The sequence below is a fragment of the Melanotaenia boesemani genome, chromosome 13 (genome assembly GCF_017639745.1).
Source record: "Melanotaenia boesemani isolate fMelBoe1 chromosome 13, fMelBoe1.pri, whole genome shotgun sequence".
Lineage (NCBI taxonomy): Eukaryota > Metazoa > Chordata > Actinopteri > Atheriniformes > Melanotaeniidae > Melanotaenia > Melanotaenia boesemani.
The window spans coordinates 25934454-25961598 of record NC_055694.1 but is presented as its reverse complement, the minus strand read 5'-3'; the positions used below and the strand labels follow the sequence as shown (position 1 = coordinate 25961598).

General features: G+C 38.5%; 1 protein-coding gene across 2 annotated transcripts in view; it reads right to left on the bottom strand.

Annotated features, from left to right (window-relative positions):
- The window catches only part of LOC121651197 (plexin-A1-like), a 262523-nt gene that overhangs the window by 127501 nt on the left and 107877 nt on the right, over window positions 1–27145 (bottom strand). For both annotated transcript variants that reach the window (XM_042003180.1, XM_042003181.1), the window contains exon 4: window positions 10071–10202. In XM_042003180.1, the coding sequence (XP_041859114.1) occupies window positions 10071–10202 (132 nt within the window). The remainder of the gene's footprint in view (window positions 1–10070; window positions 10203–27145) is intronic.

The window sequence follows — 27145 nt, the reverse complement described above, 5'->3', positions numbered from 1 at the left end:
TCAGGTGGCAAGAGAGTGAGTATGTGTGTGTGTGAGAGCGAGAGAGACACTGTAAGTAAGTGAGAACCACCAATTTATATTAAATATGGCATTTTCATCCCTGGCCTATTTGCTGCCGCAGAGGGAAACACATCCATCTGTGGACAGTGGAGGGAGGTGGAGGGGAAAGGACAGGGGAATTAGGAGAAGAGGTAGGAGACAGAACGGATGAGTTCATAGAGAGAAAATGCCCATTTAACCATTCATTTTAGCTTTCAACTCATAATGGACAGTGTTAGTGGATGAAAAAGAAAAACAATAACCCTCCAATGAGTATCAGATGCCTTTCTTCTTTCTTTTCTGCCATGTTTCCACAGTAGCGGAAAGAGAGAGAGAGCAGAGGAGATGATGAGGGGAATTCATTACAAATAAATAACAGCTACAAATGAACCTCTCTCATTTGGGTCATGATAGAGAGGCTCTTAATTTGCCAAGTGGCAGATGAGAGCAAGGAGGGTGGATGCAGGATAGAAGGAAGGGGGTGGGCATGAGGATTGTGGGGAAGGACAGATGAGAAAGACACACAAATGTAATTGCGACTGATGTTTCATTCCACATATGGGGCCCTTTTGGTCCCAGCTAGCTGCAGTTATTGGCCCAGCTGTAATTGTCCCATCTGTATAATATGGTGGAGAATATAAGGTGCTATCACTACACAATAGGCTGATGGATGGCTTATTTTGCCAGCAAGCCCACTTCTCAGACTGCTGTACAAATGCAACTATGTTACCAGAAGCAGCACAAATTGCATATTTGGCACTGGGGCAAAGTGTTATATTTGACTATAAGATGGTCTGAACAATTTAAACATGAAGCTGCCAATTAAAATTGAAATTATAGGCACATTGTTTCACTGTGTGCATGTATCTGGATACAAAGAATGATGGATGGTAAACATGTGGTACATCATTTTGAGCATCAAAAACCTATAGGGTGTCACTCATGTTTTTTTTTTCTCTCTCTCTCTCAGAAATCTAATATTATTTCCTTTATATATAGAAAATAACTCCAAATTCTTATTTTTCTGTCTGTCTTCTGTTATGCCCTCATGTGTCTTGAATTTGGTGGGCACACCAAAAACGCCACAAATGAGGCCACAGATTACATGTAGCCACTGAAAGACAAAACCCTGGAGCGTATCAGACAGAGAGATAGAAAAAAAAGAGAAAGAGAGAAAGAGGAGAAATGCAGTGCCTTCTAAACAAAACATTACTCTGTCCTTATATTCTGAAGCAAAATTTTGTCACACAATGTCTTCATACACTCACCACTGCGAACAAAGCTGTATCCAATAAAAAAAGACAAAAGTTTGTCCAGATAAAGATCACCACAAGAGGCTTATGGTTTTATAAGGCATATCTTCATAGAATAATATGCATCTAAGTAACGAAATCAAGAATTTATAAAATCCTCATACTTGAAAAATATCTGACTAAAGCAAATAAACAAAAGTAACACAAAAGCTGCTTTCCCACTGTAGGAACTTGTTGAAGTTCCTGTAACCTTTTCAGGAATAAGGCTGTTTTGTTGCGCATTTGGACAGATAGGAACTAGGGATCATGGCCTTAGTTCCTATAACCATTTTAGCTCCTACTCTTTCACCCTTTTTCCTATGCTCCTGTCTTTTCGGGGTTTGATAAGAACCCACATGATGTAGGCGTTTGGTGATTGAAACATAAGATTTCTGCTTCTTGTGGTCCCGCCATTTTTAAAAACTTCTTCTTCTTAAAACTTTTCTTCTCTCTTTATTTTTTGGGGGGGGGGGGGTTGTTTTGTTGTTGTGTGGCACTAAAGTAACACGTCATTGTCGCAGACAGTTGTGTCACATCATTCTCTGACACATGTGCAAACGCAAAATGAAACAGTTCCCCTGGGAAAGGACAGATCATAGAACAGAATTCAGTGTGGACTGTTCTTACAACTTCTCTGTCCAAATGCAGCTAAAACCAATGCTTGAGATGCTCTGTTGGGCAGGAAAACTGACTTCCTCCTGTCACAACTGGGTGCATGGCTACCTCATGAGTTGAAAGAGATGCACATAAAAGATCTATCCCTCTCCAACACACACACACACACACACACACACACACACACACACACACACACACACACACACACACACACACACACACACACACACACACACACACAGAGTCTTTATTGTTTTTCCTTAACCATCACACACTTGCAGTAACTTAATTTAGATCTTTTACAAATCAGTTTTAGCCCATTTTCTCTTTCAAACTAAAGTCATGCTGTTCCTCCAAGCCACATTAGGACTTCTCGCTTACTATCTGTATCCTTGATCGACTGACAAATACCAATCTGATCAGCCGATTACTCATCTCTCTCCTGTGACAGAGACAGCTTTATTTGAGTCTATATCTGTGTGTCAATACGGAAGAAGATTTTAGAAGCCGGGCTTGACAATACATCATCCCCAAATATGCTGATGCATCTGTACTGAATGTTATTTCTTGTTTTGTTTTCTTTTTTCTTTTTTTTTTTTAAATAGCTTTAAAATTCTGCTATTTGTAAAGACAGTTTGTACTGATAAGATGGTCTGGGCAAACATTTAATGTCAGTATCCATGAACTCTAAAAGAGGACCTGCTCTGTTCTAAAAATGCTGGCTCAGCCTGTTCATGAAAAGAGTAACCTAACCCTAAACAAGCTCGCATCAAACTGAAGCATGTTGCCATTAAGTAAAAGTCAAAGACTAAAACCACAGAAGCAATCATTTTACATCCCACTCACTGTTCGACTCACTTCTTCAGTTACAACCTACAATGCATACATCATCAGTTGTAAGATTAGTACTGATCTAGAGACAAAGACATGAAGAGATAACTGGGCTTTCCAATGGCTCAGCTAGAGCCACTAAAAAAAGAGAATTGTCCCCGAGTCTCAAGTCATAGGTTCCTTGATTGACATTTCCATTGCATTTGGAACTTATGGGTTCATACAGAAGCAGGTACTTAGGACCCAAGCATGGACCATTCAACTGCCAACCAGTTCTTTCTAAGGTGACTGGAATCAGCTGACATTTCCCTGGGAAGGGCATGTCCGTGGCTGAATGTTTAATGATTGTGCAACAAATCAGTCAAACATTCTCGTAAAAACAAGTTATGAGCTGTGAAAACTGCATGAAAATTCAAGGTAGTGGTCTTTCTTTTGTTTGGCCAGTGAGCAGTGGAATAAGGAAAATAATACTTAACATGACATTCCATTAACTCCTTTTTGAAATCAAGGCTTTTAACAAGATGTTCTTCTCTGTTGTCAAAAGCTTTTCAGAAAAAGTTTGTCAGTTTTTTTTTTTTTTTTTTTTTGTAAAAAAATAACAAAAGACCAAAAGAAAAGAAAAAAATCCACCACAATTTATAAAATTTAATAAAAATAAAGCGTCAGACTTGAGAGCGACATCGACTTTGTTTGAAATAACTGTGTTTTAGCAATAAAACCTCCACATCACTCATTTAAATTTCCCATGCAAACTAAATGCAAAGACACACTGCTCCTAAACAACTGACTGACCACGGACACTTCCCACAGATTCATGTATCCTGTCCTTAGTATTCTCCCAGTCTCTGCATGTCTTCACACACATTTTTAGCAACTTCAAAGTCTTGACAAACACCAAAGAAACCGCTTAAAAAAGAAGTACATGGCAGTATTTTCTCCCTGACCTCAAAGTGCTGTAGATGCTGACTGAATTGAATATGAGCCCTTTCTAATGTGGTGCCAGGGGTATGGTTTCTCCTTCGTGCTGCACAGTACAGTGCAGTACATTTCTGTACAGTAGCTAAATCGATATATAGAGGTGCATCACTGGACCATTATGACAGCATTTGAGCCTCTTCACACGGACGAGGCTGCTCGCTACTGTGGGTCACTCTATGTAGCGGTTTTACAAGCAGAAAAGGTTGACCTTTCCCATGGAGTTCAGCAGTGCAAATCTGGTCATGACACTACAACTAGACAAGGGAAAAAGATCAGAGAACAGATACTGGATATTGACACATGAAGTAGACAGCCAACTGCAAAATCCTAAGGCTCTTTTAATCTGCAGTGATGTAAAAGAACATCCCAATATCATGGCAATAAGTGAAAAGAGAGCTGCATGCTAGAAGTAAGACTTGTAATTACATGATAAGCAACTCATTGAGTACAAAGGTACAGTGGAAATCAATACATTATGAGCTGTAATCCACTTAGTCACTTACTTTGAAGCAATTAGGTGATGTCATCCACAGGGACACGAAGGATAAAAGAAATATTTCTGTCTCAGTGACGTCACCAACGGAGTGATGACAGGATGAAAAATCTCTCTAACTGCTCTGTTTTTATTAGCCTGGGACAATTTGAACACAAAACTGAGAAACAACAGCAATGATAAAATTGATTTAGTGCCGTTGTTCATTTTTATGAGTGAAAAATGATGCGAAATCACCAAAGAGACCAAAATAGATCAAAGCAGGAAGCAGTCAAAGATACATGGAGTAAAAAAAAAAAGAAAAAGAAAAATAGATAAAACAGTGCGGCTATCTGTGTGAGCAGTGGTGTGTGTGTGTGTGTGCGTGTGTGTGTGTGTGTATAGAAAAAAAATGCAAAGAGGCACGTGTAAATCAGGTGCGCGCTAATCGAAAAGCCGCCTCTCGCTGTGAATCAGTTTTATGTTTTCTCACAGTCAGTACTGCTATACTGATATGTGGTCTATATGCTGCAGTCCAATCCACCACATTTAATTATGTGCAAGTGAATATGGGAAAAGGTAAATTGCTCTGTCAACCTGGGAAATGGGCTTTTTGATGTTTGAGCTCTCATCTCTTGGCATTTCTATTATTCAACAAGGGGAAGGAAATGGAGGGATGGAGAAGAGGAAAAGAGAGGAGAAGAACAAACAGTACAGGGTGGAAAAAGTGAAAGTTATCATTGTAGAGAGTTTGTGTACGACAGGCTTTCAGGTCGCCCGGGAAAGGTCCGAAAGTCAGATGCATCAAGTCCTCTCAAATGACATTCGTGAATGTTGTTTTTATAATAAGGTTGTTAAATGAGGTTGTATTAAATTAGCTAATGATCAAGTTTAGCTTTTGTTCGTTCAAATGACAAAACTGTTTCTAAAAGTAGTAACCTCAGCTTCCAAATAGACAAAACAGCTGATCGGACATGGTGAAATTCTATTTTTGACTGTTAAGGGATCATTACCTCTTAGAGCCCCTCAGCTTGGCTAACTCCATTAAAACCCAATAAATTATCCTGAGTCCAGACAGCCTCTAACTAAGAGGACACTCCTCATCAGCAGAACAGAAGAGCTCTGCCCATTCTGGTCTTTCGCTGCCTGGAGCAGAACTTCACATCCCCAGCAGCGGGAGAAAGAGGCCCTTCCTCTATTCTATGCTGTCTGAACCCATTACTGAGAGAGTAGTTACTCCACAAACCCACTTCATTGGAGACGGACAGATGTGCAGAAGCAGAGGAGTATTGCAAATATAAGGCAGGCAGAGTTAGAGGAAATAACACAGCATATCCTGCAAACCAATTATATTTTCCCACCTCCACAACTCTAACCCGCTCGTGCTCTCCATCTCTCCTTTTCAGGCTCATTCTCTGACTGGACTGTGAATTTGACCAATACTGAAGATCTGAAAGTGAAGGGCTATTAGTCTCATCTCGTCTTGTCTGTCAATTAGAGTGAATCTGACTTTCACAGCGAGAGAAAATATTCAATTTAAAAGAAAAATTTCCATTACAGCTGCAGTGTGGCAAAAACCGGCTCAAACACAAATAACCATAACAGTACCAAGCTGTGCCCCATTTAGCACCATTCCTTATAACTACTGAATAATTAAGCAAAACATTGAAAAAATACAACAAAAAAGCTTCTATGGTGTTTTGTAAGTTAAGTAAAATGAGAGGTAACGGTTAAAAAAAAGAATAAAACTAACTAAAAAAGCTACGAGTAATGTTACCCACTGGTGTGTGTGGACTATTACTTAAATTGTTAAGTTTCAGATTTTGTGTTTTTCCATTTTTTACTTTTGAAACCAGATACTAAAAAGAAGAGAGGGATCTAAAAGGAAACCATAGAAAGTGATTTTTCCCCTTAAAGCCTAGTCTAGTTTATCATCAACTCTAAATGTCAGATGGTATTTGTCCTAATAAAATACTTTATCAAAAAGAATGTAGAATTTGAGGTCATAAACTGTTTAACTATAAAATGTTTAAGGGAAAATAAATGAGAACTAAGGGATTTTTCTTGGACACCCACTAGAGTCACCCCCCCTTCTGGAAACAGGAAAAAAATTTAGTTTTAAGACGAGTCTATGTCATACATGTCTACATTTACTGACTACATTTGTAAAATGTAACAGCATGATGATTGAGTGTGTTGAAAAGCAAGCACTGTGGGCTCTAATAGGCTTCTCTCCTGGTGGCAGACCTCCCTTCTGTCAGTGAACTAACATGGACAGACATGTAGGGGACATATCAGTGCTCATCAAAAATAAAACACTGGCTTTAATAATTAAAAGAGGCTTTCTGGTGGCAATAGCAGTCATCTTTAATGCAGATGAGAGGAAATAAAAGGGATGCTCCCAGCATGGACTTCCTTCATCTTGCTGAGCAGCTGCAGAGCACTGCTGGCTGAAACAGACAAAAGCCTAAACCCTGTATTATCATTCTCATAGATATTATTGCTTTACTTTTACAGTCTTGAACGCCCGAAAGCAGTTTTTTTTTTTTTTTTTTATATATAATGTTGTGAATTTTTAAAAAAAAAAATTGAATTATATGCGGTTTTATGAGTTAACATGTACACTATCTCACATAAGTGAGTACACCCCTCACATTTTTGCAAATATTTTAGTATATCTTTTCATGAGATAACACTATATAAAATAAACTTTGTTATACAGAACTATGGAAACTAAACTTTGATATTCTGTATGTCAAAGTTTCATTTCATGTAATGTATTGTAGAAAATTTTCTTAATTTTTGTACATTTGGAAATGTTTTGGATTGTTAAGTTTAGCTGGTTTATTTAGTAAAATGTGATGAGAAATTTTCAGATTTTTGTGTATTTTTTATAACTAGGACAAAATTTCAACACCTTTGAAAGTTAATATTGCCCACTGATTTTTATAACTTTTTAGCCTAAGTTGTACAGATCCTAGAAATAAGAAACACTAATCCAAGAAATGACACCATTATGCAGAAAAATAACTTTGTAGAGACAAGCGGACCATCTATTGCAGTTTTTAAAGGGTTAAACGCCTGTGAATGCTTGTAAAATGGTTTACTGGTTTTGATTATGCTTGCATTTTTTTATTCTTGCTTATCATATTTCTGTTTCATCTTGAAGTCTGTCTTCTCGCTCTGTCTTGGTTACCTTACCTTGCTGTTTAAACCTGTTTGTTTTAGGTTTTTGTTTAGTTTTGCTCCTTGTCCTTGTTTCTTATTTGGAATCATTTACTGGTTGGACTTACCTGTCTTGTGTGATCATCTGTCTCAGTATACCAGTTTTTTTTTTATTTATTTAATTTTATTTTTCCTTGCAACAGAATCATCATTTCTCTATCCAATGTTAAGCTCAAGTTCCATCATGCAATGGTCTGTTTTGGGATTTTTGTTTCTGGACAATGCCTGAGTAGCACTTATGCTTTTTGGTCCAGTCAGTAGTCATTAATTACCCATCCATCTGCCTCCTTCGTCTGTGAGCGTGCATTTAGGCCTTTCATTTCTACAACTGTGGCAGCATGTCTCCAAAATCAGCTTGTGTACCTTTGTGTGGGTGGACTACGTAAGCTTGCATAAGTAGTTCTCCTTATTTAAGTTTTATTTAAGTTTCCATGATAACTGCCCATGTGTGTACGGCCTCGTTTCCTCTTACCCCCTTCCTCTGTCACATCAACGGTGACGCCATCCATTTGTATCAATTACACTCCACTTCCTCTCAGTGCTCATTCAGACACATGGAAGTCAATTAAGTCTAATCGCTGGTAAATTATACTGAACTGTCTACATACTGGCAAAGTCTCATTGAAGGTTATCGCATTGAGGTCATTAACCATTTTGAGATAAGAGAGTAGTAAAGGTAAAGGAAAAAGACAACAGAAGATAGGGACTCCAGGATGAAACCAAAAAATGAAGGCATTCCAAGATAAGCCATGGATGCTGGGGCTGTAAGATTTTATATGCACTGTACTAATCTGTACTAATCTATTGGTTGGATCAGTGTGGGGAAATGAAACGCAGCTGAGACTGAGATATTTTCAAGAAAATGCTATGCTTATTAATACAGAGAAAAAAAAATAGAGCTAAAAATATGTTTTTTTTTGTTGTTGTTGGTGGTGTTTCATTGACCATTGAACGGTTCTTTTTTTATTATTATTTATTATGTTTTGATAGGATAAAAAGCTGTCTTCAATTTCATAATTCACTTTATGAAGCGTGTTTTCTAATAAATGCAAATAATGTATGCATATGTATTCCTACTGGAAGAATAAAATCAAGCTTTGGCCTGTAAGAAATTAATTAGGTATGACTGTGTTTGTGTGTAGGACAGAGAAGAAGAAAGACAGTGCATGCCCACAGGCCAATGACGGCCCTATGTGAAATTTAGTACAGCCTGTGAATGTGACATTAAGCAATATAGAATGACATCATCAATCATTCAGTCATAAATTCTCCTTTTATAAAGAAGCCTTTACATTTTCTGATTTCCTTCATGTTGTAAGAAAAAATTCAACATTATAGTTATTGCTGAGTGATGTAGTAGATAGACTGCATTAAACTGAAGTCTTCCTCAAATGTTCTTATTCGTTATGCCTCTAATTGGGTTAACCTAAACACAAAACAAAAGGGACTTATCACCCATTCCATGGCAAAAAAAAAAAAAACAAAACAGTTTTTATGGTACATTTATGGTATTGGATAGCATAAGTTTAGTACCTAATAATGGTATCACCCCCCCCAAAATAAATACATAAATAAAATAAAAACACTTTGGAACGCGCCAGGGAAGGTTCCCAGTCAGCAGAGAATCCACACTTCACCACTCTGTGTTCCAGCCCAGAGCATCATGTCACAGCTGTGTTTTGCTTTACACGCTAGTAACTGGATATCAACATATTGGCTATTTTGAATGAGCACCAAAGCTGATTCAGCAAAGAAACACAAGAGGAAATAATCAGAGGAAATGAGGAAAAGAAAAAGAGAATATCATAACAACAGTTAGTCTTCATAAATTATATGAAAAGATTTATCATCAAATCATTAAGTTACCACTTAATCTGGAGTTCACTCCTTAAAACCTTGCTAAATTGGTGTGGTTCAAACAGGGGGAGCACACTACTCTTGTGGAAATCAACATGGTAGATCCCACAGCATCACTACAAATGGCTTTTTGATGGCTAATAATTTTAGTATTCGGCTTAGAATAAAATTAAAATTAGGTTAAGGGTTAGACATTCAGCCATGATCATTAATGATAGTGGAAGTAAATGAAAGCATTGCTGGAGCCCTCACAAAGATAGGCAGAGAAAGATATCTGTATGTTTATGGAATCTATTCCAGGTTACAACATATGTGCTAATGTATGCATGTATGTATGAATGTAATTAGCTCGATTCCCTGATAACACAGTGTAGGTTTTTAACACACCTCACCTCATCTACTTCTCAAGTGTTCCTCTACTACCTTCATATTCTCAGTCTCAATCTGTGGGTGCTTTAATAAGTACACATGCTGACTCTACTGATAAAGATATGTGTGATATTGTAGAAATACATCTTTAATAGGGAAGTGCCTGCATTTCTGCAATCACAAGTACAAATGAAAATACTTGGGCATGAATTTGCATGTCATAGTTTGTCACGTATCACTGTATCCATCTCTACACCTGTCAGACAGATAAATTATTACTGATATTCAGTTATCATTTCCTCTGTCAGTGTCAGGAGTTGACTGCATCACACACTGACAGAGCCAAACTGTATTGTAGATCATTGTACTTTGGAGAGTCTTTCTCATACCTGCTTATCAGTGAGAGCATATAAGAACTGATGATTGGGGCTGAAGAGCAGATCTCTCAGGATGGGGGTCCCGTCGCTCACCTCCACATTCTCATACAACATAGCAGGCTGGGAAATGGAGTTTACCAAGATCTGGAGGAAGAAAACAGAACAAACAATAAAAAACATGATTACAAATTGGCTACAAAAGCTTAAATACAAAAACAGTTTTTATGGTTACGCTGCAGCATCACATGTACTGATCAGCTGTACTCAACTGTTCCACTGTGTTGCACATAAACCCACAAACTTACACACTTTACTTACCCAACCTAAAACGTATGCCAAGTTGTTCCCCATTCTTTCTTTTTTCTAATTTCTATACATAGTGTCTAACCCGCATATAGCATGTTACGGCCCTGCTGGTCAGAGACAGCTGAGGCCGTTTGTGTGTTGATTGGGGGCGGAAGAGCGCTGCCCTGAGTGGCCAAGGCCAGCGCCTTTGTCCCCGCCCCTGTGTGACTGGCACCCCTCTGGACCAGTCAGGCCGCAGCCTACGGAGAAGCTTAGGCTGAAAAGGCTGCGGCCGAGGCAGGTCTGGAGGGGGGGAGATCCCAGAAAGGCTCATGCCGCTCTCCCCCTCATGTTGTGCACCGGGTGTGTGTGTGTAGCGACCACCTCCTTTCCCACAATGGGTGCTTAAGTGTTTAGTTGTGTTAAGTTTACTTTGTGTTTGTGTTAGAGCTGGGCTAGGTTAGCGTTTTATTGTGTTGTGATGACGGTCACTTTAGTTTATGGGCCTGTTGCTTTTGTTTGGTTTTAGTTTCCTCACCGAGTTACAGTTGTGTCTGTGTGTGCACTCGGTGAGTGTTTGGTATAGGTTTTGGTTTGTTTCTTTCTGCAGGTCCGCTAACCCCAGCTCATCTTTATTTTGTTTTACAGGTTGTCCATCACTTTCACGGGAATTGTAAATAAATGTGCTTTTATTTTGAAGTACCACCTGTCCACGCCGTGTTTTCTTTGTTACGCCCTTCCATACCCCTGAGTCGGGTCGTAACATAGCATAACTCAATTGATTAATGTAAGAATTTTTATTGTCTTCATACATAATTCAGTATATTAAACTAAACATATCCTTAATGCTGTTTGCTCCAATTGATTTTGCTTTATCTTATTGCAAACAGTGGCAATATTTGAAGAGAAACTGAGTGAAGGAAAAGCTTATAAAATTTTAAAAGAAAATATAAAAATAATATAAAATTGAGTCATCTAGGCTGGCAAATAAAAGGATAAATGTATCAAGTGCATGCACATAGAGGTGTCAAATAAATAATGTGCATTGAGGGGAAGACAAAAGAAAGTTTCTAAGTCTGGCAATATGTATAACTAATAGTACTACAAAAGATAATATTGATAACAACAATAATATTGATCATATGAAGGACAAGGAAGCACCAAATAACCACTTTACATCAAATGCAACATATTTGCTTGACATATCAAGAAAATAAAAAAATCCACTGACAGAAGTGACATAATGACATTTTCAGTCCTATTCTTTGATTTTATTTATGTTTAGACTGAAGTAAACTCATTTCTGATGGCTCTACAATGTTCAGATTGTAGCAACGGTACACAGCCAAATGATGGTTCTTCATTTGGTGCCTGCCAGAGTTGAGTCTACTGGCAAAAGTGTTATGCAGGTCACTCCTGCAGCAGTGAGTAAATCTTTTCCCCTTTTCTTTTCTCTGTTCTTCTTGGACTGGATTTTTCTCTTTCTAATTTCCTGAACTCCATCTGCTCATCCATCACCTGACAGCAGTTCATTCGGCTAAAACTTCAGTATTTTTCTGCACTTTTTTGTGTGTGTTTCTTCCCTTGGTCTCAACAGTTTTTGTGGTTTTCATCTGCCAAATCTCTACCAGAGCTTCCTTCATCTTTCTCCAAACAGAAGGTTCATTAGCGAGCAGGCTGTCATCACTGCGCGCCTATTTGTTTCTTAAGAGGAGGAAGCCGCAAGGGTCAAGTCAAGTGCTTTAAGAGTTTGAGGAGTCACTCCTTTGGGACTAAAAGTAAACTGAACGATATTCAAGCATTTGTGACTCTTTCAATAAGGATAAAAATGACATAACTTTTCATGACTTTCAGGGCATGTGCGCTTCTTGTTGTTACTGTTGTTGTGTGTGTTTGTATGCGTGTGTGAAGGATGTTTATTCCTGTAGAAACTCCCCAAAGGTCATTTGTTTTATCCGTCCCCAAAGCTGCTTTCACATCAAGACACACACTGAAACTTTTGACGTAAAGTGAGTATGACCTTTCATCTCTCTCTGATCATTTCTCTACTTGCTGTCAAAAACAGCGCACGAGAGCCCTTACAACACACACACACATACAGAAAACATTTTTATTTGGCCATTCTCAGACTGTTACATGCCCTGGGCTGCCAAATCATTTATGATGAGTGACGGACTGTGGTGGAGTGAGAAGGAGGGGGGGTAAGAACAGGGGGCACGCTCTGCCCTACAGCTCGGGGCAGAGGGCAGTTGGAGGGGGATTCAGGTCAGCTGGCACAGAGGGGACCACAGACTGAGGCAGGTGACTGTGAATTTTCATCTCATCTACTAGCCTGCAGGTTTCTGATCTCCTTCTGCGACCTCTGCACTTAGAAGTTAGAGTGTCCAGACACTCCATAATCCTTATGGAGCGAGCAGCAGAAGTTGTGAAACTTTAAGAAATTCCACAATAACTCACTTCTTGGAAATCTATACTGAAATTTAGCAATTTGCAATCAAATCAAAGATTAAAACTTTGTTGTATTAGTTTGTTTTGGTTTATTTAAATGTATCTCTATTGCTGGAGTTTCGCAAAAAATGTCATCCTCCTACAAGAACCCAAACACCTGAAAGGAGCACCTTAATAAATTCCAGTTTTTCTTGTGTTGTCAGCGCTTGCTAAATTCAAAGCCATAAAAGTGGCATCTGGAACTTTTTTATGTTTCCCATCTGTCCTGTTTTTCACTTTCTGGAACATATTAACCAACCTAAAAGATGAAAGCCCCTCAAAAAACAGTGTCTACCTGTGTTAAAGGCATGTATTAAATATGCTTTTGTAACTGCTCCCACGATGATTATTAGCCCAAAATAAAAAGGACCCATAAAGCTTACTGCTTTGAAGTTATTGAGAGAGCATGAGTCATTAAAACACTTTTTTCCCCCTGATTAGTTTACCTCTTTGAAGCAAGACAATCATACCCGTCTCTATCTTGCTCAGCAGTACCACTCCAATAAGTGCACTGAACATAATTGCTGCTATTTGCATTGTAATTATCCACCAATCAATTAGTTTTATAAACACAAAAAAAGGAATAAAATTGCATAACAATTTAGTCACCGCAAGAAGAGATGATGTATCAAGCAGATCTGAGATTCTGGTGGTTCCATTTTCTATCTGTAGTCCAGACATGGGTTATGTTTGTTTTTTGTTTTTTTATCTATTTATTTATATTTTTTAGAAGAAATATACATTTACAGGTACAGGTTGTGTGCCATAATGAAGGACACAGCTATGATGTCATCCACCTTGTGAGATAAAGGACAGTTTCCATCTGCAACTACAGGTTACACAACTCCATGAAGTGTACAAAAAAGTTGGGATCTGGATAAAAGGTAAAGGTGACTTTCTGATGAGTTTTTGGCCCACACATTGCCTTTGGAGGTGCCTTCTGACTTTAATCGTGAGATTAGGCAGATTAAAAAGTCAACACCAAAATGACCAAGATTTCATAAAAAAATAAAATAAATAATTATCATGCCTAAATACAAACTCGAAAAGATAAAATCAGAGGCACCTTTTAGAAAATGCCGATGTGCTTCTAAAAGGACCTTCTCTGTTGTTATTGTGGGGCTTTTGAACATCATCCATGTGAGGACATTCCTGATGTGTACGCTCTGCTGTCCCGGCCAACTTCCATAAAGTGACTGCCAAGAAAGTCCCTTTTCCAGGAATAAACATGGATCATGATGACAGGAAAGATTATAAAGAGAGTGTGCTTTATTTTAACACATTTTATTTATTCTGCCAATGAATTAAAAGTAAAGACTGAATGAACAAAAGAAGGATGGAAGAGGAAAACACTTCTGGCCCTTTTTCAAATAGCTTTTTCCATCAGAGGCAGAAAATTCCTGTTTACAGTATCTCACATATATGAGTAGACCCTTCACATTTTTGCAAATGTTTTAGTATTTCTTTTCATGAGAACAACATAGAAATAAAACTTTGACATACAGAATATCAAAGTTTAGTTACCATAGTTCTGTATAACAAAGTTTAAAATGTGTGGGGTGCACTCAGTTATGTGAGATACTGTATTTGTGAGATGGTCCTGTGCTCTAAAGTTGTTTGAGTAAAGCTATATTCGCGATAAATCTTCAATTTTCAACCGCTTCTGGCAGACAATCTGGAAAAAATGTACTTTTTGCTTCGTGCACACCCTTTCAGAGAAACCACATATTTCCCCATGTGGTTTTGGACATATAAAACACATTGTGCACATGAAAAACGTATGGTTTTGGAACATGTTCATGGTAATAACATGTGAATCCCATATAATTACATGTGAAAGCACTTTGATTTTGAACATGTGAAACACAAACGTGTGAAACATGGGGTTTTTCGAACATTTTCATGGTAATAACACGCAAAGCCTATGTAAGCACATATGAAATCCATATAACTGCATGTGAAACACATGTAAATTCCCATATGAAACCCATATAATCAAATGTAAAAACAATTATTTTATTTTTTTTTTTATTTTTGGTCATGTTGTACATGTGAAAATAACATGAAACCTAGACATAACAGACTAAATGGGTTTCACATTTGAAAACCATGAAAATGTTCCATGTTTCTCATGTGCAAAATATGTATCACACGCTTCAGATGTGATATATGTGAAGTTTTTCTGTACAATTAAATATAAATATAAATTAAATCAAATACTTTGGGTTTGGTCTCCCTGAGAGAAATATCCAGCTCCTTAGCTGCTGTCCGTTGACCTTTTTTTTTACCCTCACTGAGATCCAGTTAAGGATGAGGCAGATGAACAGATGTGGTCATGATGCTGAAGGCTTGTTGGGCATTGATTTATCTTCCAAGCAGATTAGATTTGTGACATATTCAGATTAATTAATGCCACTGAGCTGTTTGCTGACAACTCTGGTATTAATTAGCAGTTGTTTCCTGACACCCACTCCACATGAAAATAGAGAGGTGTGAAGTTGTAAAAAATCCCCCTGCTCGTTTTCGGCAGCAGTTTAATAAAAAGTACAAACAAGAAGTTTAATACTTTTGACTAATACTATTTTTGAAGAAAAATAGACCATGGACTGGAGTGGGTTTGGGATGGTTATGGAGACAGATGAGGTGGGATGACGACAGGAGGTATATCAGGATAGAGACTTGGTGTGTGTGCAGGCAAGTGAGTCCAGAGTGTGTAGAGGAGGACAAGGTAATACAAGGGAACAAAAGGGGAGTAATGAGGTTTGGCTGGAGTGCTGCAGTGATTAACACCATGCTGGGTTCAAACACCGGTCACACCTTTGGATCAGGTAGACTGAGAGAACAGTCACGCACCATCAAACAGTCCTGCTTTACTTTTCTTCAAACCATTTTCCAGTGTGTCCACTTACGAAGTGTTCGAGTTGTCATGGAATTCCGCATGATCAATAGTGGGTGACGTCATTACCAGGAAGTTGGCGTTCCAGCTGCACCAAAAATGGACGCCTCTAAAACAGACAATTTGTGAGCATCTAAAATGCCGTATAAACAAAAATAACAAACCTAGTGTGGAAATGTAAACCATGAGGGCAGCAGACAATTTTGGTGACGATAATTAATAAACCACACATATTGACGTGATTTTTCACGAACAAGCTCACCGTAAAAACCTAATTACTGATAACGAATGAAGCCATCTTTAAATCTGGAAGCTGGTCCTCTGAAAGTTCTGAGTTTGCTGTTCGGAAAAACTAGATCACTTCGTCATTTCTGGCAGAACTTTCTTTTTGCTAAGTCCCGAGGACAACTGAGACACACCAGTAGTTGACACGTCGGCACAAGGAGTATTCTGTTGAGAACCAGTAGCTTATAAACTGGTTTAAACGCCCACCTCAATCACATGGTCAACACAAACATAAAAAAAGTTGTCCTAAAGTCAGTAAGAATGAAGCAATAAATGGATTCACTACTGCATTTGTTTCAGTCTAGGCTTCATTTTAACCAGCAGATGATCTTTCTTTTTTTTTCTTCGTATCACATATTACCATGATGATAAATAATGACATAATACACTTGAATCACTCTTAACAGATTATTGTTTGCACCAGAGAATATTTTCCCCCCATTTCAGAGATAAACTTCTCATTTACAACCTGTCATCACTTCAGCCCGGCCAAATTTTTAAAAACAGCTCGTTCTCTCTTTTGTTTTTACACCATTTGTTTAATTGAAATCATTTTGCACTTAATTTCCTTTTGGTTTGTATTTACAGAATGTAACAAGGATGCTTTTGTTTTCATTATCCAATTGTGAATGTTTATTCCTGTTATCTTTCATTTTGGCTTCCCTCTTTTAACTGCTTTCTGCTTCATTCACTCCCTCCAACATGTTCTTCCTAACTTGTCAACCTCCGTAGGACTGTGTGGACACAGCAGTGCCCTGTCCAACCTCAGCTGTTAAACATGAAGTTAATTATATGGCTGGACAAAGGGAAGGAGGAGGAAAAGAAGAAAGGGAGGATGTGGATGGAGAAGGAAAGAAAGGGAAAATAGAAGCTTGTTAACCATTTTAGTCTCACTGAGACTAATGTTACCAAAGTCTGGTTAGGACAAAGCATAAATGAGTGTCCTACATGTTCAAGTAGTTTTTTTTCATGATGGTGGGAAGAGAGGGAGGAGAAAAAGCCCTCTCCTTAATGAAATCTACAGCACAGTGTGTATCTGGCTGTGTGTGTGTGTGTGTGAATGCGAGTTAACAGCTCCTCATTGTATTCATGGTCCCTAATGAAATTGATTTTGGTCTCATCTGTTCAGAGGATGGTCTGTGCACACGCACACACACAGCCACACAGTGCTAATAACTCTGACAGCAGGACTTTGTTTCGAAAAATGAGTTTCAATTTAATGCAAGAGACAATAAAGAAGACAGTGAATTATTATTATGAATGCAGCCAGTCACGAGTTCAGGAAACGAGCATGTGACCATGAGAAAGAACTAGATGTGAAAAGGTAAGGTGGGATTTATATGGTAGTCATCTCAGTTGTGTGTATGCGTCTGTCTGACCCTGATTGGAGGGCATCCAAAGTATCACAGCACACCTGCTGACTACACAGTCTACATCTCTCAAACACACACACACGGCATGGTAGAGCCACATCGGCAAGGCAGGTTACTAGGAGTGAAATTAATCATCGTTCCTTTGTCGCACCGCTGCTCTCACAACGGGAGTCTGGCCTCAAGTGACACACACACATATGCACACAAACTAATACACACGGAAAGAGTGACAGGCAGACAGCTGGTCGGTGACAGCAGGTCACTGTGAAGCTAGTTTGCTAACAGCTAACAGAAGTTGGCTCTGGTAATAAGAGAACAACAGTGCCAAGGTGTGGTCAGGTGAATGCAATGTATACAGTAAATATCAGCCAGAAAAACTTTCTAGGGATATTATTTTTTTTAAGTATGCTTGTGATTATTTTATTGAATGATAATCCTAAAAAATATGCAAAATCTATGTTAAATCCGTGATTAAACAGATCACGTCTGGCCATCAGTTATGGTTTCCACTTTTCCACTTAAAGAAAAGATAATTCACGTGCAACAATCAGACTGTCACCACAAAATTTTTCCCCAAGTATATCTTTAAAATGCCCACAGCTGGTAAAGGTTTTCAACAATAAACTTTTTAATGGTAATAACAATGTGAAGACAAGATTTGTTTTTAATCCTATTTTCCCCACACCTGTAACAAGGTCAAAGACCAACCCCTGTCACAGACAAACCCTCCCTTACCACGAATCAGCCCAAGTAAAGCATTAAGTCTAACCTAGACATGCCAATGTGTGGTCATCTTAGCACACTTGCTAAGTGATTATTAAACTAACTGATATAAAACAGACAATAAAACAGTATTAAAATAAGGCATACAATAAGATCGGTGTTTACAATATAAAACATCAAATGCAGAAAGCAGCACAAGGATAAAGATGAGGAAAGTAAATTTTTATAACGTTTGAGCTGTGTGTGGATGTACATCTATGGTAATGTGTGAGTGCTTGCATGTGTACAGAATAATGTGTACATTCATCTTGAATGTGATCTAGAATTACTGCATTTAATGATCACGAACTTGTTTCAGTTCCAGCCATTCCTTTGTTTACTTGTTAAAAACCTTGAGCTCTGTCAATTTCTTGAGATCACATGGTAATGAATTCTATAATGTTATACCTGCCATATAGTTTATTTTGCTATTGTCTCTTGTTTGGTGACCTTTATTAGGCTGGATGATTGAGGTCTGAAAACACAAGACATATTTGTAATTTAAAAGTTTATTTATTTAACAAACAGGGGCCTTAACAACACGTGGAAAAACCACATAAAACCACAAGACGGCCAAACCCTATCCTCCAAGATGACAAAGCTCGCCCCAATAGTGAGAGGTTTATCAGAGATACCTCCAGAATTTGTGTGTGGTGAGGATCGAATGGCCTGCCTTCAGTCCTGACTTCAACCCAATTGAACCATTGTGGGATCAGCTTAGGCGCACTGCTCATGCCAGACTGGCCAACACAACCACATTGGCTGACTTGTGACAAATGCTGGTTAAAGAATGGGATGCCTTCCCACAGCAGTGTGTGACCAAGCCATTGATTAGTATGAGGAGGAGGTGCCAGGATGTTGTAGCTGTGTATGGCTGCTTTAATTTATACAATAGTGAATATATAGAGAAAGTCTTTTTTTTTTTCTTTTCCTTTAAAGGAAATCTTTGTTGAAGACTTGACCATCATGTTGCTGCCATGTCATTTTATCTTTTTTGTTTGTTTTTGGTGGCCATAATCCCAATACTGAACACCGCAACATGTAAAATAAGCTGTGATGTGGAGCAGCTGACATGTAAAAAGCTCCAGTGGTTCTTTCTTTGAGCAGCATTTTCACTTACAGCTGTCTCTGCTTGCCAGAAATTGACAGGACTGACTAAAAAAGAGCAAGAGCAATTAGATGCTCTCCTAAAAACATTCCCAAAGGTTCAGCTTAACAATAGGAAAAACTGCAGTGATTTTATTTTTTCTTCCTCAGACCCTTGACATGCTTTACTGGCCCTATTAGCAATGTTAGGATTTCTTACTGAAACAGCAGACCTGTGGGAGCATCAAAATATCACTGTATTGCTCTGCTTTACATCCCAGATGGGGGGGAGTATGTGCTATAAAATGACATTTTATGACTAGAAGACACAAGCAGAGGACGTCTCTCTCAATTCTAAAATTCAAGTCAGGAGCAGACATAAGCATACACACACATCCACACATTACTCTCTTCATTGAAGCCACATCTGCATCCCTCTGGTCACAAAGAAAGACAGGGAGTAGTACTTTTCTCTGTGCTCTGCTGGTCTGGCAACATCACATGTGTTTTGCTGGTGCAATGACTCCTTAATCTTTTACAAGTGTGATCTTTTGCAAGCCGACTTCTAGAGCGCACACACACACACACACACACACACACACACACACACACACACACAGACAGCCTCCCTCTCCTGCCTGCTCCCATCATAACCACAGGCTGTAACGAGTCCTTGGAAGAGTCACTGGCTTCGTTCTGAATTCTCTTTGCTGCTTTTGCTCCTTTTGCTCACAATCTCTTTCATCCCTCCTGCTCTCCATCTTCCTCTTTATCCATACTGTAGTCATCTGTTTCTCTTCTCATCTCCTCACCCCTCCATTCGTAAGGAGAAAAACTATCTCCTGTCAGTATAAATTATTTAGCCATCAGTCTTATTTCTTCTTAAAAATGAAGCAATCTAGCTGTTGGGGGTCAATGAAAAGATTTAAAATTAGCATTAGGTGTCAAAATTATGAAACAGGATAATGTCAATCACTCAATGGTTGTCAAAAAAAAGAAAGACAGCTTATTCAGTTATAATGTTAAAATAAAATGACTTGATTTGCATTGAAAATGAGCAGAATAGCCTCACCCGTTGGCAGTGTGAAATGACATTAAGTGACTTGTTGAAGTAGTTTTTGAGAGGTTTCTCTTCCCATTTCTCTTTCAGCCCCACTGTGCCTTGTTACCCCTGAGAACACTTCTGACATAACTAGGTCTAGCTGTGCGCTAAAGCAGCAGCTCTTCATTCTTCCCCAAGGCAGATTCTACAGGCAGTAGCCAATGTGAAGCTAATGACATCTACACACTTCTGCAGAATGTCTTGTAGTGGTATACGCACTGGTTAGGACCAAGGCTGTCATAATTACTAGACACCAAACAGAGCTCTATATTTAAATATTAATATGTCATGTATGGGTTTTTGTTAGTGCCACCTTCATTCAGACTAGCTAAATACCAAAACTGACCTTTTTCTCTACTGTTGAGAAAATAATAAAATTAATATTTATCGCTATTAAAACTATTAGAGATGGATGTTTCATTAAGCTTGGATGAAAGTCTGAGGATATGGTTCTGAGCCGGCTAAAAGTGGACTGCCAACTCCAGGTTCGGGGTGAGATGATGCTTCAAATGAAAAAGTATCTTTATTTTTTCCAGTGGGAGTAGGTAGATTTGGGAGCTGTCTTCAGAGATGTGGATACTGTTCCAGTCTGTTGTGGTGAAACAGAAAGAAGAAATGTATTGAAATTGGACTTTTCTTCAAACACTGGCAAGTGTGATTTATTTTAACCCCCTCGTTTCCAACCAGTCATGGTCAAAAAGTAAATGAAATTTGGAGGGGGTTTCATGTTCATGTCATCAATGATATCACATTTAATTGGTTGTTGGTTACCAAGGTTGGCACTCAAGCATGTTTCTGGGGCTTATCTATCCTTGTTGATTGCAGTTCAAACAGCAGAATATGAGGGGAGCTTGTCCTGTGCATGCATGAAAAGTCTATAAGTCTTAGCATGCTAGTTTATATGCAATCTAACTGTTCAATATCAATATACACTAAAAGTGTAAAGAGGGCATTTTACAACAGCTTCAAATTTTGTTGCTAGTTGACAGGGCTTGCGCTCACGAAAGCTAATAAACAGACATTTTGATTTGAATTGTTTAGTTGTTTAGTTATTTCTTCCAAAACATGGATATGATCAATGACCTAATGTGACCGTGTAAAAGGCAACTTCAAAGCTAAAATTTATCCTTTTGTCCTTAACATTAGCTGCTATGCTAAACTAACATTAAGAAGCTAGTGTCAGGTAGTATCATTGGAAAGTAAGCCTATTATGTGACTGCCACTCACACCAGCAAATAAGTTTAACATAAACAACAATGTTTTTTTGTTTTTTTTTCTTTGTCATGTGAATGATGAATGAATTTACAGTTTTATCCAAGTGTTATTCAAAATATTAGCTTTAATGTATCAATTATGAATGTAAATGCAAGTAAAAAGGCAAGGAATGTTGAGGACTAAAAGTGTAAAAGTTAACACTCCCAAGCCTTTATGCTCAACCTGGTGCAGCTTTTGGTTGTGATAAATAGTTTCTCTGCAGAATTGAGCATCTTTCCTTTATTCTACATGTTTGGGGATGCCCTTTGTAGCATCAGACCAAAGATTTCAAGGTGAGTAAGAGAGCTTAGGTCGATGGAGAAGGAACGATTGGGAAGAAGGATGCATTCCCACATCCGAATATAACTTCTGGCCCTGAGCTATTGTTTTCACACTCCCACCATAATAGTTTTATCTTGACAGCTCTAAGATGAGGACAAGTGAGGACAAATCCTCATGTCTCTAGCTCTATCTGTGATGTGTGTTTGTGGGACTGTATTTGCATCTACACAGCAATTCACTTCCATCTCGGTATCTGATTTGGCACCTCCGTTCCTCTCCTCGGAGCTTTGGAAACAATTGCATTTCTTTTTTGTTTCACTCCGCCTCTCTCTATCCATCTGTCCTGCTCTCATCACGCTCTCTCTACGACTTGTCACACTTTCTTTCTCTCCCCTGCTTTTTCCCCCCCTTGATTTACCGGCTCGGCTGACACACATGAGCAGCCGAGCGGAACACACTTGTGTATAGCGCAGTCTAGCAGTGTGCGAAAGGGTGTGTGTGTGTGTGTGCGTGTGTGCATGTGTGTGTTTGCCCTGCAGAGAGTAGTGATACTACCACTACTACTAAACTAGATCAATTTGTCAAGAGCAGAGAGGTGTGGACCTCAAGGACCACCATACTGTTGTCTTTAAGGTATAAAAAGAAGCATAGCTTTAAAATAATTTAAGGTAAGGATGAATAGATGCCACATATAAACTTCATATGTGCGCACACACACTTTCACACACAGTTATGTTACTTTGGATCAGCCTGACTGGAGCAAACACCAGGAAGAAGGGACACTTCATCACTGCCACTCCTTCAGTGAGTGTGTGTTGACTTTGACAAAGAGCGGTCGGGACCTCAATGTTGACTGTGCGTTTTATGTGTGTGTGTAAACAAGATCCTGCCCCACCTCAGGAAGGCAACGGCTCATTATTAAAGGGAGAGTGCGTATAAATTATCAGCTTCTGCCCTGAATGAACTAAATGAAGAAAACAATGTCATTGTGCGGTCGCAGGATGAGCATCTGAACAAATGATGAATGCTTCTCTCTCTCTCTTTTTTCTCTTTGCTTTACTCCTCTGGCCTGTTGCCACGGCGATTAATTCTGGGATGTTCAGAGAGGAGAGTGAGAGAGATGAGAGTGACATATTTTGGACAGCCTTACTTCAAAGGCCACAAGCTTATCAGAGCTAAACACACAAACGCACACAGAAACTGTGAGTGCAGCTATGACACTAGCATCCAAACACACATACACAGCTAAACCAAAGAAGTTGCACATGAGCATATTGTAAACAAACAGTAACCATCCATAAGAGTTATATGTGCCTGCAGTGGCAGAGTATTTCAGTATTTTTTAACCCCAGTATGTTTTTGAGGTGATGCTACATTAGGGAGAAGCAATGAAACAGCAAGAAGAGTGATCAAATAATAATTGTTGCTGGTAAGATAATAAAAATGCAAAGAAACTGCATTCAAAAGACAAATGCTTGAAGGGAAGTTTTCATTCCAGTCTCATTGATCCACTTCTTCTCTTCTCCTTAATCAGCAACTGGGAACAAGCCATTATGAAACTTATTGCTTTTCAAATGAGAATAACTGTGTGAACAAGGGGTGTAACAATAATTCATTCCTCATCAATACATCAATCCAATGATCAACAAGCCAACAGCATCAATGCAGATTGAAAATATTGATCAAACATTGATACAGTAATCATTTGTAAGACGTGTTCAAGACAGATTGTGTTTAATTGTTTATATTTGCATTGTTCTAACAACCACAATGTCTTTGGGGAAAATGCCAGTTTCCCAAGGTGTGGGAGCGTTTTAGACTCTAAGTAGGGGAATGTTTTACACAATATCCTGCTTTAATATCTACAAATAAAAATCTATACTTTCAGCTTTCTTTTACATGATGCAAACATTTTAAAGCTCAATATACAGAATGTTGAGAAGTCTGTTTTTTTTGTTAAGACGGAAGCTTGTTTACATTTTATTCAAATGTCTGATTAAGCTCGGGTATAAAATCATATTTCATATCTTAGTAGTTGTAAAATTATCTGAATGATTGTGTAAATGAGCATGTGATATTGTCTCATATGATCATTGGCTCCGTTTAATCAAATCCAATCAAAACAGAATTGTTGCAGAAACACTGATATCATGTCATAGAGATCACCAGGGTGCATGCATGTTGTGTGCGTGTAGGTGTGTGTGTGTGTGTGTGTGTGTGTGTGTGTGTGTGTGTGTGTGTGTGTGTAGGTGTGTGAGAGAGAGAGAGAGAAAGAGAGAGAGAGAGAGAGCGAGATTATGATCAGGTGTTTGTTTTTCAAATTGTTAGGTTATATACTTGGGCATGCAAAGACCAACATTGGCTTTATTATGTTAAGTACTTTGGGCTATGTTTCTATTAAAAGTACTTTATAAATTAAATTTGATTTGATAGTCTCTGTCTCTAGCCAAAGATCCACATTAACAATTTACTTTAAAGTTGTTGTAAATGGATGGCTTTATTCCTTTTAATATTTCTATGCTTCCTGCATAAACACAAGCTATTTAGTGTGAATCATTACCTGATGCAAGTTGTGCATGTGGAGACTTACTCAAATGTTGTCAGCTCACACCAACTTCAGTTATGCTGTTGGAGGGTTAACGATATCTGGGTGCTTAACTAAATAACATGCTGATAAACTGCCAGCAACTGGGAACAACCCATTATGAGACTTAATGCTTTTCAAATGAGAATAACTGTGTGAACTAGGGGTGTAACAATAATTCATTCTTCATCAACACATCAATACTGTTTCTTATATTAATTTTGTATGCACTGTAATTAATCTTGCTTGCTCTACGGTATGCACTTGAATTTTGCTACATTACAATTTTACAGGGGTATTATAAAAAGAGTAAGAAGACTCTTTCTTTAGTTATGTGAGGCTATCAGCAGTAAACTTGGTCTGTTTACAGTGAAAGTCCAAAACCTAATTGAGGAGATGGTCCATGTGGTAGTCAAACAATAGCTGAGCATTAATCAAATGGGTCAAAGAAAAAATGACTAATCAGTAACAAATAATTGTGCTATATTTGAGGTAACCAGTGCATAGGATAGATGCTGTAAAGTTTTATTGTTCTCATCATCCTGCTTTCCTGCTTTTTCTTTCACCTCGCTTCACTTGCTTTCTTCTCTTGGATGCAGAGAAAAAAGTGGACAGTCAAAATTTATGACCTCAGCCTCAAGCACACTTCATCTTCCTCTTTATGTTGATCTGCTGGTATGTAGGAATCTCACAACAAAACAGGGATGAGCCAGACTGGGATAACTTTGGCAACAATGAGCAGCACTCATTTTTTGTCTGATCTCCTGCTGTGTTGTCAATTATCTTTACTTTTCATGGTGACATCTGCAACAAATACATAAAAGTAAATGTCACTTCCTGTGGCAATCAAGCAGAAAGTCAGTGTGATTGAGAAGCTTTAGGGTATTAGAGCAGGTAGTAAGTAACTCCAAACGTGCATGCAGAAACTGATACATGCACACCTTTTCTATGTCTCTGCATCTGTCTGCACTCGTGTCTGATTATGTGTGTATCTGTCGCCTTACTCAGATCTGTAATTACAAAGGAGAGACGATAAGCCAGTTTTTTCCTCTCCTGCGGGAGCTCACAGCTAATTATAGAGCTAGCGGTGCTTCAAATTGCCATTTAAAAAAGCCATACGGTGGGAGACAATAACACACTTCCCTGGTGGCGTCTGCATGGAGGTGTCTGAGACAAGATAGCAATCGTAGTAGTGGAGGTAGGACCTGAAAAAGAGGAGTACTTTGTAGGCTTGTGAGGCAAAAATGACCTATTCCCTGAACAAGGAGCCATACTTAAGGAGCAAACAAAAGTCAGTGGAAGGCCATTAAGTGAACATTTAATGTATTCATGTCATTATAATCGTATTGCTTTAATTATATCATTGTATACCTGACAAACCTTCTTAAACCAAACATGTTAAACACACCCCAAGAACCACAGTTGTAAGAACAGTCAAAACAAATTTCTGCATTTTAATCAAGACAAAAACTTTAAGAAAACACCAAATGAGAGAGACAGAGTAGAAAAAGAAGGATGGTAAGATTTAGAGGAAGGGAAAGAAACAGATGAAGCAGGGGAAAAGACTAAAAACACAGTAAGCAAAGGTACTGAAAGCTAGAGAAGGAATTTGTGGTCTGCAATAGAATGTGCTTTGAGGGAGCGTTCACTGGCAGTAACACACATAAACACACAAAAACAAAAATTTTTCTCTGCCCGTGGCTGTCTGTTACACAGGCAGGAATCCAACAATGCCCTCTCTGGCCCGGTTTCTTTTAGACATACACACAGTAACACTAAAACCACGAAAAAAAAAAAAAAAAAAGGGAAGAGGTCCTGAAAAAAAAAAAAACTCTCCTTCCTTAAGGCCCATTTATGCTTGATGCAGATGACAGATATGCACATATGCATTTTCATCCGTCTTCTGAGTGTAATTACCGATTACTGATCCGTCGCTACAGAAAAAGAATCAATACCACCAGAAATCGTGGAGGCAGTGCTGATCAGAACAGCTGACGTGCAACCAGGGAAAGAAGTAAACCAGGTTGGAAGAAGAGGATCAGGAAGAAAAAGAAGAAAAAAACAGAGGAAGATTAAAAGTGAGGACAACTGTAGAAATTGTCTCAAGTTTTTGAAGAAAAGCTATGCGAGTGTGTAGGGCATGTTAGGCTGTTGGAAACAACATTATACTGGTGTGTTAACACTGCCAACCAGTGTCTGAAACAGAAGTCGGATTGCAGGAAAGAACTCTGAACTCAGCACTGCCCACTAGTGGATGAACTGAGTAAACAACCATGGCAACGTAAATGACGTATGTCAACATTTGAAACAGATATTCCCGTTTACGTACGTAAGGTAGCATAAATGGGCCTTTACATGCATTATCACAGCAGTGTAATTCATAATAATATAAAGGCTGGCTGGTACTGTAGCAGAATAAAATGATAAACCACGAATGAGTCTTTTTTTTTGTTCAGTATAAACACTTTTATGACTGAGTGTCTGAGTATGCAGAGGGGAACATAGATGTGTAGGGTCGGTGTATATATGTATGTAATCATGACTCATTCTACACTCCTTATTGATGTTCTACCAAAATCCTGTTGAGTTTACATTGGGCACAACTCATGTGTCAATTAATTACCAGCATGTGTGTGTTTGTGGATGTGGATATGAGTAAGATAGAGTTACAATCCATCAGTGTAATGAGTG